The 12,533-nt window shown below is 39.1% G+C and overlaps 1 protein-coding gene across 2 annotated transcripts; it reads left to right on the plus strand.

Moving 5' to 3' along the window:
• Window positions 1-1,611: 1,611 nt before the first annotated feature.
• LOC110050746 (high-affinity choline transporter 1-like) lies at window positions 1,612-11,003 on the plus strand. Of its 2 annotated transcripts, XM_020756686.2 has the most exons (9): window positions 1,612-1,825; window positions 1,933-2,057; window positions 5,448-5,651; window positions 6,280-6,393; window positions 6,819-7,123; window positions 8,333-8,458; window positions 8,829-8,982; window positions 9,384-9,616; window positions 10,233-11,003. In XM_020756686.2, exons 3-9 carry the CDS (start codon window positions 5,489-5,491, stop codon window positions 10,740-10,742), a joined length of 1,605 nt encoding a protein of 534 aa, XP_020612345.1. In that variant the 5' UTR covers window positions 1,612-1,825; window positions 1,933-2,057; window positions 5,448-5,488; the 3' UTR covers window positions 10,743-11,003. The 2 variants fall into 2 exon arrangements, with proteins under 2 accessions (XP_020612345.1, XP_020612346.1); XM_020756687.2 differs by lacking the exons at window positions 1,612-1,825; window positions 1,933-2,057 and adding an exon at window positions 5,056-5,350.
• The last annotated feature ends 1,530 nt before the right edge of the window (window positions 11,004-12,533 follow it).

Raw genomic sequence — 12,533 nt, forward strand, 5'->3', positions numbered from 1 at the left:
AGGAGATATTGTTGCTGTTATTGCTCGTCCTTAGCGGCTTTTCTTCTTGTACAGCTTCTCTGTTCAAGTACGAGTTGCTTTTCCCAACATGCTTAGTAAGCAGAGTACATTTGAATCACTTTTTATTGAGCTTGCTCAGGGATAGCATAATAATTATTTTTTATTATTTAATATATTAATTTGTTTATTGATACTGATTAATTAATAATTAATTTTTATACTTTGGCAACTAACATTTTTCACTGGCAACCAAAAATAAACTTTCAGTGGCCAAATGGCCACTAAGGAAAAAAGTTAACTTGGAGGGTTGACACATAATATTTTGCCATCAACTTACCGTTAAGCTTATGCAAACTGGTAAATATATTCAAATATTCACCAACAGTCAAGAAACAACTGCTAAGCAGGTTATTATTTTTGAGTAGGTAATATTTGTCTGAGTGATCATTCCATTAGCCTCTATACTGTTTGGTGAATTGCAAGTGGACATCTTGACAAATGTAAATGTCTTGTAACCAAAAGTTTTTAACTTCTATCAGGTGAGTTTTTTTTTTTCTCTTCAACTGGTTTTTATTTTGGAAAAAATCAAAGCACTCATGTTTACTCTAGTGAAACTATAATGCTAATTATCATCTTCAAATTTTAATGATACCAGACTATGATCAACAATTTTGTCTGGAGTTGACAAATTTGTAGTGTTTATCATGGGAATACTTTCGTCCCATGCACAAATTTGAATGAATGAATGAATGAATGATGCATGCATGCATGCATGCATGCATGAATGAATGAATGAATGAATGAAAACTTTATTAATGTGTCAGTATATTTAGCTATAGATTAGCTAATTGAGGACACCTAACTAAATTTGATAGCTGATGACTAATTTACAAAAATAAATAATTTAATTATTTATATATTGAAGTAATTTAATTTAAATATTAAAGTTGATAAATACTTATTTACAGCATAATAATTAATACTATAAAATGATACTGTTCACGATTTACATAGTTTGTAGCAACTGCTATTGTGGTAAATGAGGTCTGAAAGGTCAATTTTTCTTATTCTCGTCTTAAATGTCGTGAGCGTTGGTGACGTTCCAAATGACAGTTGACTTAAACTCTCTCAAGATCAAAAATCCACAAGTTCTGTTCCTATTCAGCTCCTGGCGATCCTTTTCCCCTGACTGTTTCAATGCCCTACCTAAGTTTCCCAATTCGCCACAATGTCGTCCTTATCTAGATGATGACACATATTTGAGATTGTACGTACGCGTTGTTCTTGGGTAGACCCCTTGGTAGACTTGGTACAGGATAACTTTGGAGATCATGTCCTCCACTGGGTTCTCCAACTTCGGCAATTTCCTCGAAAGCGTGCCGCACTTTTGGCGCACTTTCTTTCCCAGATATCTCACTTTGCCTGTTGGCATGCTGTTCACGGTATATAGCAAGGGCTGTGTCTTCATAGCGCTGTCGGATATATTCTTGAACTTCCGAAGAAGTTTTCTTTTTGCTTCTCAATTTTCTGACCATTTATCCACTATGGACAACATAGAATTATAAAATTACTTGACACGGTTGCATAGTGATGCGCGTTGAGCTTCTTGAAGGCACTGAATATCCTTTCACGTAATCACGAGAGCTCTGGTCTTTGCAAGATAGGGTAACTTCTCTCGTATTTACAGTCGCCATGACAGTTCCTTATACCGTAATCATTACCAGACTCTTCTCGCCTGATGCGTAGGTTGGACACAGGAAACCCACCTATGCACTAAGTTATAAAACTGCCTGAAAAGCGCAACTATTGAACGAGAGTTGATGCGGTAAGTAATATTAAATAGTTTTTATGCCCACTTCCATGCATTATTTACCGAAGCGATTTTAGTTCCATGTAATTCGTTATTTACATTTCTGACGTCGATTTTCCTAGGTCCTAGGCCCCCAGATAATAAGGGGAGGAGAGTCTCTACAAATTAAATCGTCGACAAACATACGAGAACAGAAACGTTCTTTACAGAAGCAAGATCAAGGAGGCAATTTACTGTCTACTAAAAGGCAAGTAAATATCCTTTTAACCCAGAGAAATCGCGCGTAACTAAATTATCACTTGATTAGAATTTGACTTTGTCCCTTGTGAAGCGTGTGTTTGTAAACATTATCATGCGCTGTGCTTCTCTGTCTCACAGCTTTAACTTACATCACTTACAGTGCACTTTTCGTGTAGTATCAGGCATTAATCTCGCTTGCTATGTGGGTCCTTTCCTTTGTCTCCTAGAGACAAATGGGTTTCAAAAGTTCAAACGCTTTAAAAATACTTGTAATTTTTCACTCTACGTGCAGCTATGACGCACGGCTCAATGTCTCGTTAGTCACACTTCACAGTCCCAAAAACTTGCAAAAAGAAAAAAAGAAAATCGGGTTTACTAAATGCTTCGGCATGGTATCTGTAAAGGTATTTCCCAGCATATGTTTGAGTTCGGAGCAGATACGTATTTTCAATCAAAAAATGTACAAATGCTCAATAGTGCGTGACACTATTTGATGGCCGAAATTCACGCTCCCAGTTGATACGGTTGACATCGCTCAGTTTCGAAGCCGCCTACACAAATAGATAAAGCTTTAATCCGAGTTTAAAACCTTTTTAATTGGTCATTCTACTAAGCAGATGACAGAAAGGTCGAGCATATCATTATTCCTCATTATTTGAAGGGCACCTTTCGCTTAGTTGAGATACTTTTAAATTGTTAACTCGGGTTAACTGTGAACTGCCGCTGTATTTCACAAGCACCACACTGAGTTAATTATTGTCTCGTTTAATATGCGTTCGGGTCTTTGTCTTCCAATTCGGCAAACATATTTTACGAAACTCCTGCATCAACCCTTCATTACAAATGCGAATTTTGAAATTCTATATTGTCCTTTCAGTTTCAAACCTAAGTAAATGAACCTAAATTTGCATGTTGGAGAATATTAAAACGAATTGAAACAAATAACAATAAGTTCCAGTTGTTTGTTCTGTGTAATAGCCTTTGTGTGCTTATTATCTTTTAAACAAGAAGGCGACAAAGGAACAAAACAGTGGATTTTTATTTTCTGATATCGACTTCGGACGTTGATTAGAACTTTAGGCAGCAAAGCAATCTTCTCCTTCAGTTTATTTTATGTGTATTTTTTTTCATGTTTTGTTGAATATTTAAAAAACAAAGCATGAAATAAAGTAGATTACTAATAAAATAATAAAAAAATTAAAATTAATAAAAATATTATTTTAGATGTCGTATTTTCAAAAAAAAATGAACAAGAATTGGGTATAAACAATTAGAGTTGGAATAATAAGTTGCTTGCTAAAACATTTAACAGGAAAGATTCAATCGACGTTTCGATGATCAAGCATCATTCTCAAGACTGAGAATGATGCTTGATGCATCGAAGCGTCGATTGAAAATACTTTTAATCGTTGCTGTCAAAGATATATATTAAATTTGTTTTCGTTTTTCTCTAATTTTCACTCGTTTAAAATCATGGATGTCGCGTGATTAATGTAAAAAAAAGTCGAGAGTTTTGAATTGTAGCTGAAGGCGATATTTGAGAAGTCTTTAAAAGGTCAAACCAAGATCCTCATGGTCAAAATCACTCTTTAGTGTTCCTTTCATTACGCGTTTTCTACAGTCAAACCGGAAAACTATGCCCTTAACGTTATCTCTAAAGATATCACATTGCAGGCTCTGTTTGGTTTCACTTTCTTATAATTAGGGAAACTAATATGGTGTATACAATGTTTCTGCAAATACAATACATTGCCGTAACCCCATGTGACGAGATTGAAAAAATATATCAACATGGTTGACATAATCTCAAGTTGATATAACACCAAGTTCTCAGAACTACCATTAAAAGGAATGTATGGTAAAGGTAAAGGTAAAGGTAAACTTTATTTAGCCAGGGTGGCCCATTCAGCGACGAGGCTGTTATCCAGAGGGGCCCTGGACAGAAAATTATAATAATTAAAAATACAAAACATCGTGATAATTTAAAAATACAAGATAAAATTTAAAAAATACAAGATATAAATTTAAAAATACAAGTAATAGTCATTAAAAGTATAGAGTATAAACAAGCATGCAATAACTTATAAAAATCTAGTTACTATATAATTTAAAAACCGTAGTCGTCAACTAAAACTTTGAAAGAAGAAAGTGACTCGGCGTTTTGAATGCTACGGGGTAAGAGGTTAAAAAACGCTGGGCCCGAATATCTAAAGGTTCGTTTTCCAGGGGTAAGTTTGGGTTTAGGCAGGTGCAAATCTGTTCTTCTGCGAGTATTGTATTTATGCACGTTATAATTTCTTGTGAAATAGTCACTCAAATATTTGGGCACTAGTATGGGCACTAGTATGGGCACTAGTATGGCACCTTTCAGGAAAATTAATGTTTCGAATTTGAGGCAACACAACAACCGTGGACTTGGTGTCCTCGACGAGAGAGACTGAAATCGCCTGCTACGCACCTGCCACGCAGGCTAAAAAGAAAGCGGATGCTACATGATTACATTTTGAAATCTCCGCAAGTGAAACTATTAACGACCACATATTACCGTTCAGTTATTCAATGATAGCTTTGTTTTTTGCTGCTGTTGTTTTGAAAAAATAGATTGCGAGAGCGCTTCATTGAGTTTAGTTCACTGGTTTCATGCATTATGTTAATTACTAAATTGGGCATTTCGCGATTGCTTGCGACTTTATTGTAATTTATTAGCCGTTATCGTGAAAATCGATCTGATAAAATAAATATTAGGAGAGCCGTTTTGTAGTGCAAAAATTTACTTCACGGCAGAAGTCATTTAGACTTCTTTGCGGAGTTAAAAAGAGCTCTTAAAAGCCAAAGTAAGCGATTACAAATAGAAAAAAAAAAACTATTGTTTTGATGTGTTATTCCAACAAGCCGATTGATCAGCCTAACATCAGTCTTTCTTTGCCTTAAAAGGGTGTCGATTAATTTGGTTTGGTTTTGTTTCAAACTAAACATGGCACAAAAGCCATTTATTCCTTGCCAATGATTGGTTCAAAATGTAATTAAACACTCTTGTTTTAAAACTCCAGAAGCCGGGGGAATGATTGAATGAAGTGGCGCGGATTGAAGTATAGTTTGTCTTTAAATGACAGCAAACCGCACGACAAACACTCTAGCTAGACTGCGCAGATTGCTGGGTCGCTTAGGAAGAGTTACCCCGCATAAGTTCTATCGTAAAGCTACCGCACAAATCTACCTTGGAATTGAATTAGAGAGCTGATCATTGTTATTAAAACAGACTCAACAGAGGTGGTGGTTTTTGCATTTGAGGCGCAAGAAGTGAGTTCTATTATCATTAGCAGCGAAGTTCCTAGAAGTAGTGAGGAATGTTGGCGAAACGTTCGTAAGTTTGAGGTTATGTTTTTTCGTTTTTCAGATTCTTCTAAATTTGTTGTACACTGACAGCATTCATCAGATATGGCGGACATCAACATTGTTGGTGTGGTGGCGATCATTGTGTTTTATTTGTTAATCCTCGTTGTTGGCCTGTGGGCCGCAAGGCGAAGAAAGGAAGGCGAAGAAGAAGCAATGTTAGCGGGCAGAAGTATTGGAATATTTGTTGGCACTTTCACAATGACAGGTAATAAAGGCTTTTTAACAAAGCCGGATTGTCGGAATTTTCTTGCGTTCTTTTGTGTACAAAAGTGCGGTGAAGTTGTTGACTTTGCGAATGTTCAGTTTTAAGAATATATTATGAGGCGTTCGGACATAATTCGATGTTGTTGTGTTCGTTCTCTTTCCAACAATCTTTTTTCATACAATTTTATCGTTTTTGTTACCGTTTGTTTATCGGGCTTCATTTCTAGTGTAATTTCTTTGTCGGTTTTTTTTTCTCGCTCTTATTTCCATTTTTTCTTCTTGTCAAAGGCGTTTTCAGTTGACGAGTGTGATTTTTGAACGGGTTCAAAATCACATTTTTCTGCCCTAGAAGTTACGTTTCACAACAAAATGCTTGAGGTTTATGTTAGTACTGATTATTAAGTCAGTTGTTTCAAATACAGAGTCTAGCGTTACTTGAACCTTGTTGATCCCGAATCGCGCCCTTTTTTCTCTATTTTCCCGCTTCACGCGTTACGCAACAGTAACATTGCGTGACATCCCACAATAACAACCGTGAAGACTTTTGATGGGTGTTCCGTATGGCAGACTATCGTTAAATCGAATACTTTCGTAATCTCCTGGTATAATAAACCTGTCTGTTCCTATAGCAACCTGGGTTGGAGGAGGATACATCAATGGTACAGCAGAAGTGGTGTATGACTCGGGTCAAGGTCTCGTCTGGGCCCAGGCACCTTGGGGATATGCGCTCAGCCTGGTTATAGGTGAGTGTTCTAGAAAATTGATGCATTTTATGTGCGAAAATCACAAAAAGAAAACGAAAGGGCGGAATTTAATTGAATGCCTTAAAACCAAAACCAAAGTAGTTGAATTACTCTGGCTAATCTCAATTTAGTGAACCAATCAAAAATCAAAGCAAATACATGTAGCCGGTGTAAGGCGCGGGAAAACGAAGGAGAGCGAGTTACGATTGTTTTGCTCAACTTCTGATTAGTTAAGAAAGGGGCGCGAGTTTTTCTAAACCAATCACTAACCTTAAAACTGAAAACCAAATCAAATGCGAATTTCTTTCGACAATCAAGTGAAAACCATTCTATACACAACAACATCCATTTATATCAATCCAATACCGACCTTGGAATTAAAAAGTGAAACGCCTTTCCTGTGTTTCTCATCATTTGATTCTCAGGCGGGTTGGTTTTTGCCAAGATTATGCGCAAAAAAGAGTACTTCACGATGCTGGACCCTTTTCAAGAGAAGTACGGTCTGCGCATGGGTGGACTGCTATACATTCCGGCCTTACTGGGAGAGATATTTTGGTCGGCAGCCATCTTAGCTGCCCTCGGAGCCACAGTCAGCGTCGTCATCAACTTGGATCGCTTTGCCTCCATCATTGTTTCGGCGTGTATCGCTGTTTTTTACACGCTGATTGGAGGGCTCTACTCTGTGGCTTACACCGATGTTATCCAGCTCACATGCATCTTCGTTGGATTGGTGAGTATGGCCAGCGGTGCAATCTACGTCGGTGATTGTTTACCCGAGAGGGGAAGGGGAGGGGGGGGGGGCGGCCTTCTATTCGAAAAAGTCGGGGTTATTCGTCGGAACATTTGAATTACATCCCCTAAAGGAGACCAATCTGGTGTGGCTCAAGCTTTATTTGATCCATAAAGGATACCACTCAAAACCGGAGTAGGCTCAATTACCAGCCGCTGTTCAGAAAAGGAGCCCGTGCTAGTGGACCGGACTCGAGAGACCGGCGGAAATCTCGAGAAATCGAGCCACAAAAAAAGAAAAGAAAAGAAATAAGAGCGGATTTTAATCGTTATTTCTTCAAGTGCACCCTAAAAGATACTTTAAAAGCTAAGAATAGTGGTGTTTCGTCATGAGAACCCTAAGTGAGAACAGATTTCTTGATTTATACCCCTAAACATATGAAAACGACGAGCATCTCTGACATTTTCATATGGGAGTTCTTCCCTCTTCCGGGCTGTTTCCCGGATAGTGGTGGATAGTTATATAGTTTGTGCGTTGGCTAGGTTTTAAATTTATATTGTGATGCCTTAAAGGGGCTAGGTCACGCAATTTTAGGCAATTTCAGCACTGATCAAACGGTCATAGAATTAACTGAAATATCACAAAAACGGCTCAAAACTATAGCAGATCTCAAACAAAACACAGGAAAGCCAAGAAGGGACATGGATGGACAAAACTGGAGAGGATTACAATGGATTGCATTTGGGTAAAGTTGAAAAACGTAGGCCCACCTTTTTTCAAATTTATATTAGTTTATCTAAAAATGTCATTTACACAGCTGGAAAATCATTCTCAGTCGCTATGTGGCCGTGATTTTGCAAATGAAAGACTTTTGCTCTGCCAATTTGACGTTTAGAGCTCATAATTAACAGAATTAAACAAAATTACCTGAAATAGTGTGACCTAACCCCTTTAAGTGTTGTTTGGGTGAAGAACCGAAAGACATTATTTAGGCTTTGGTTGTATTAGCACTCGGGTTTTGGGCATCGCTGGCATTTTTCTCGTTACAAGGCGACTTTTGCAGCTGTACTTGTGGGCAAGTTAATCTTATTTCACCTTTTCTTCCTTGTCCAGGTAGTGAGCGATCAATTTTTGTCACATCCTGCATTGTGTGGACGAGTTCTATTGTTCTTCCTTACTCACTAACTCTCCTTTCTCTGCCTGTGTTAGTGGCTCAGTATTCCATTCGCCATGACGAATTCAGCGGTCAGCAGCATCTCGACCCAGTCCACACGGTGGGTGGGCGAGTGGTCTTCTACGTACACTGGAGTGTGGATCGACTATGGTCTGCTGTTGGTAAAATGTCTTTCTTTGTACTCTAAAACAGTTTTCTAATGATTTCGAAAGCCGCAGCTTGTTTTTTTTTTACTTTTGCAAAGTGCTTTGTTAACCCATCAGGGCAAAGAAGGTGCAGTTGTTTTGACCGTCCCGCGCTTGGTACCGGGTACATGTTTTCGATCCCGCGCTTACCACCAGTGATATGTTTTCCCGCGTTTGTCGCGATTTCATGTTTTTCTTGCGTTTTCATTGACACCGGTTATCAATTTTGTTTAGCTTTTTTTCGAATCTCTTACAGTTCCCAGGCTTTGCGGAGAAACTGTGCTATCAATCGCCAGCCCTAGAGTTTTTGATTGATAACATGTGTTTTTTTTTGTTACCTGTGCAGATATTTGGTGGTATTCCATGGCAAGTTTACTTTCAGCGTGTGTTATCATGTAAAACGGCAGCTAAAGCGAAGGGCCTTTCTTTAGCAGCCTCGCTTGGGTGTGTGGTGATGGCTATCCCAGCGGTCCTCATTGGGGCCATTGGTGCCTCCGCAGGTAAATATGAACAACCACCACCCTTCACCATCCACCACCTCTCGACCACGAAAAACTAATTGAAGCCTTATTGTAAGTAATTTAAGCTTATGACAATTAAACAAAACAGTAGCCTAATCCTCAAGATAAGTAAAAGAGGTTGAGAAAGGACATATATGAAAAAAGAAATAGTTAAATGCATTTGCCCAATATTTCGGTTTGCAAAACAAACGCTCTAAAAAAGAGGGCTGAAAAAGGGGTTACAAACACAAAGATGACCGTTACATGTAAGTGTTTTCAAATGTAACATGACAGAACAGAATAGTCTACAAAAGACCCGGCACTCTGTATTGTTTCCTCACGGTAATTTTGCCTTTATTGGAGTAATTTATGAGCATGAAGCTTTTGTTGGTTCACTCTAGATTGGACCAAGACTGATTTCTTTAAGCCAACCGGTAACGCTACTAACCAGACTGCGGAGTTTGACAAGTCGCTGGTGCTTCCCATGGTGCTTCAGTACCTCACACCAACCGCGGTGTCGTTTGTGGGACTGGGCGCGGTGTCTGCCGCTGTCATGTCTTCTGCGGACTCAAGCATCCTCTCCGCTAGCTCCATGTTCTCTCGAAACATTTACAAACTTATCTTTCGACAAGGGGTATGTAATACATAAAGACTCGTCGCTAGATTTATTCTAATGTGTTTCTTTTACCTCTCAAATATTGCTTTGTCTCAAGCTCAGTTTTATCAACTTCAAGCGGGGAAAACGGTGGAAGGTTTCCAATGCGACAAATTTTTCCCCATACTCATTTTTCTGATCTATCATGGTCGAGAGAGTACCGGTTGAACCGCGCGGGAAAGATGACAACGCTGCAATATTTGTCTCGCTCGACTATCCCTCGCACAGGGGAGGGTCAGCTTGTAGCTGTTGTCGTTGTGAGCTTAAAATTTCTTTCGAGTAGTGATTGCTTTCCTTCTTGTTTTCCTTGTGCTAGGGTTTAGGCTCACGGGGTATTTTTAGTTGTAAAGGTGAGGTTCTGTGCATGTATTTTTTAGTGCACATTTAGTTCATGAATGGTAGTAAATATAAGGGTTTCAGAGTTTCCTTTACGTAACTGCGGTAAAAGATCACCAAAATGAGCAAATAAGAAGTACATTTATCAAAGAATCTAAGATGCCATAAAGAAAAAACGTTGCCTCTCAGTTTCAGTGTAATATTCTCGAGAGACTCCTCATTCAAATGTTGAACTAACGAAGCGTAACTTTACTTCCAGGCCTCGGAGAAGGAAGTCGTCTGGGTGATGCGTATAGCCATATTTGGAGTTGGCGCGGCAGCTACAGCTATGGCTCTGGCCGTGGACTCTATCTACAGCTTGTGGGCGTTATGCAGTGACCTGGTGTACGTCATACTGTTCCCACAGCTGTGTTGTGTCATCTATCTTAACGGCACCAACACTTACGGATCTTTCATGGGCTACGTCCTAGGGCTTGTGCTGCGCGTATTGGGAGGAGAGGATAAAATCGGTATTCCACCGGTCATCAAATACCCGTATTACGATGACGAGAATGGTCAGCTGTTTCCTTTTCGTACCCTGTCTATGATAGTTTCTTTTGTCACTATCATTGTGGTATCGTACTCACTGAAGTTTTTGTTTGAGAGGGAAATTCTACCATTATCCCTAGATTTCTTGCACTGCTTTAGAAAGTACGATTTGGAGAAAACAGGTGCTGGGGCATATGAGAAATATCCCATGGAAGAACGAGACGGAAGCTCGGCGCTTTGAACTTAGATTGTAACTCAAGTTTTGGATCATACGTTAGTATGTTGTATACATTTTATTCCCTTGACATGTAAACACACACGAGGAAATAATGATGGCATCCCAACATAAAACTAAATTGAAAAAATGTCGCTACTCCACTGTAGCACTGGAATTGTATTATGATTAATAACTTTTAACGATAATCGCTGCATGCATAGTAAAGGTGGCTTGAATGTCCTTCGTCTTTGACATCGAAATGCTAATATACATTATTTTTGTATACACTGGTTGTGTACTGTTATGCCTGACTGATTATATGCAATTCGAAGAGAGCTGGCATTTTATGGGGAAAAAATCACGTTATTTTTAGATTTTTTAATTTGAGCTTGCTTATGTGCGCATTCGTTACTCGGTATATACAGTGTCATCTGATGTTATTTCATCGACTTCGTCTCCTCTGCAGATAATTCTCTTTGTTTGTGGGTCACAAAAAAGGGTTAAATCCGTCTGCGTTTACGAGCCAGCACCACGCTTTTGTAGAAGGCTTTTCATCATGGACAGAAACCGATATTCCGCGGGCAAAGACCATCTTTTAAAAAAAAACCAACCTGATACAAAGACGAATAGCGCAAAAAAAAAAAATTCATTCCCAACTGCCGTTGTATAGAAAGTCAGTTGTTAAAATGTGTTTTGGTCGCATTACTTTGTGATTGAAGTAAATCTCAAAGTACTGGTCTATTTTCGTTGAGTAATAATGAAGAGTAAAGTAGATATGAAGGTTGTAAAGCTCTTATGAATGTGTACACAGTGCTTTTCTCCTCCCCTGGAGTAGAACTAGAAACCAGCGAATTGTCACAACAATCTGAGAGTGATTGAACTGGATTTGATAAAGTGAAATCAAAGACTTGTGCTGGTCTAAAATAAGATACAGATTTCACATGGGTCACCTCTGAAAAAGCAAAATACCGGGGGAAGCCTAAAATGGATTAGTATTCATCCAGAGGGGCTATGGGTAATACTCCTAGCCACTTCAGGAGGCGGAGGTGAGGGTTTTTTTTTTCTCTGTGCGGACCTGGCCTTCCTACGGTGGGTAAAAAGTATAAATTGTGTGACCTTATTGCCAAAAAGGAAAGCTCTTGCTGGAAACCGTCCAAACCCTTTCGGTGGTAACACGCTTACACAGGGCACAGCGACGTACCCCCGGAAGAAATGAGCTGTCCTTATTTGTTTATATGCTGCGATTCCAATCAACCCAGTGCGTAATCACAACATGATCATATACGAAATGTAAACGTTATCCGCTAAGACTTTGTGACAGGTGAGTCACAATCCAGAGATTTCCTTTGGCTCACAAGTAGGTTCCCTTTGCGCTCTGTTCAATTTATCGAGTCCTGGTCCGGAATCATTAAAATCTAAATAAGTTTGATTTACGTGAAGATGGACCAGTGAGTTGACCTCGCATCATACGAAAGGTTTTCTACTTGGTCTCGTTTTGAAACCGAGCCAAAAAGCACCTCAGAAATAGCCTATTGTTTCATGGCCCGGGGGAGTTCCTAGAAATATTTAGTGGGGAGTGTGCTATACCCGATCGGCCGTGAAGGAAACCATACTCCTAACGTCCTATTATAGATTCTCTGCGAGTTACCCTCAAAATGCAAACCTTATATCGGACTAAAACGGAGGCAATGAGATTCATTTTGCCATTTGGACGACGTGCCCTTACGTTGCATTCTCAAAGGGATTTTTCTTCCGAGGAGTGAGAGGGTGCACTGGCATCAGGCATCTCCAATAACCCCTTGCGCAAAATGTCGT

The sequence above is a fragment of the Orbicella faveolata genome, unplaced genomic scaffold, assembly GCF_042242905.1.
Source record: "Orbicella faveolata isolate gen_17 unplaced genomic scaffold, um_ofav_v1 contig_36, whole genome shotgun sequence".
Classification (NCBI taxonomy): Eukaryota; Metazoa; Cnidaria; class Anthozoa; order Scleractinia; family Merulinidae; genus Orbicella; species Orbicella faveolata.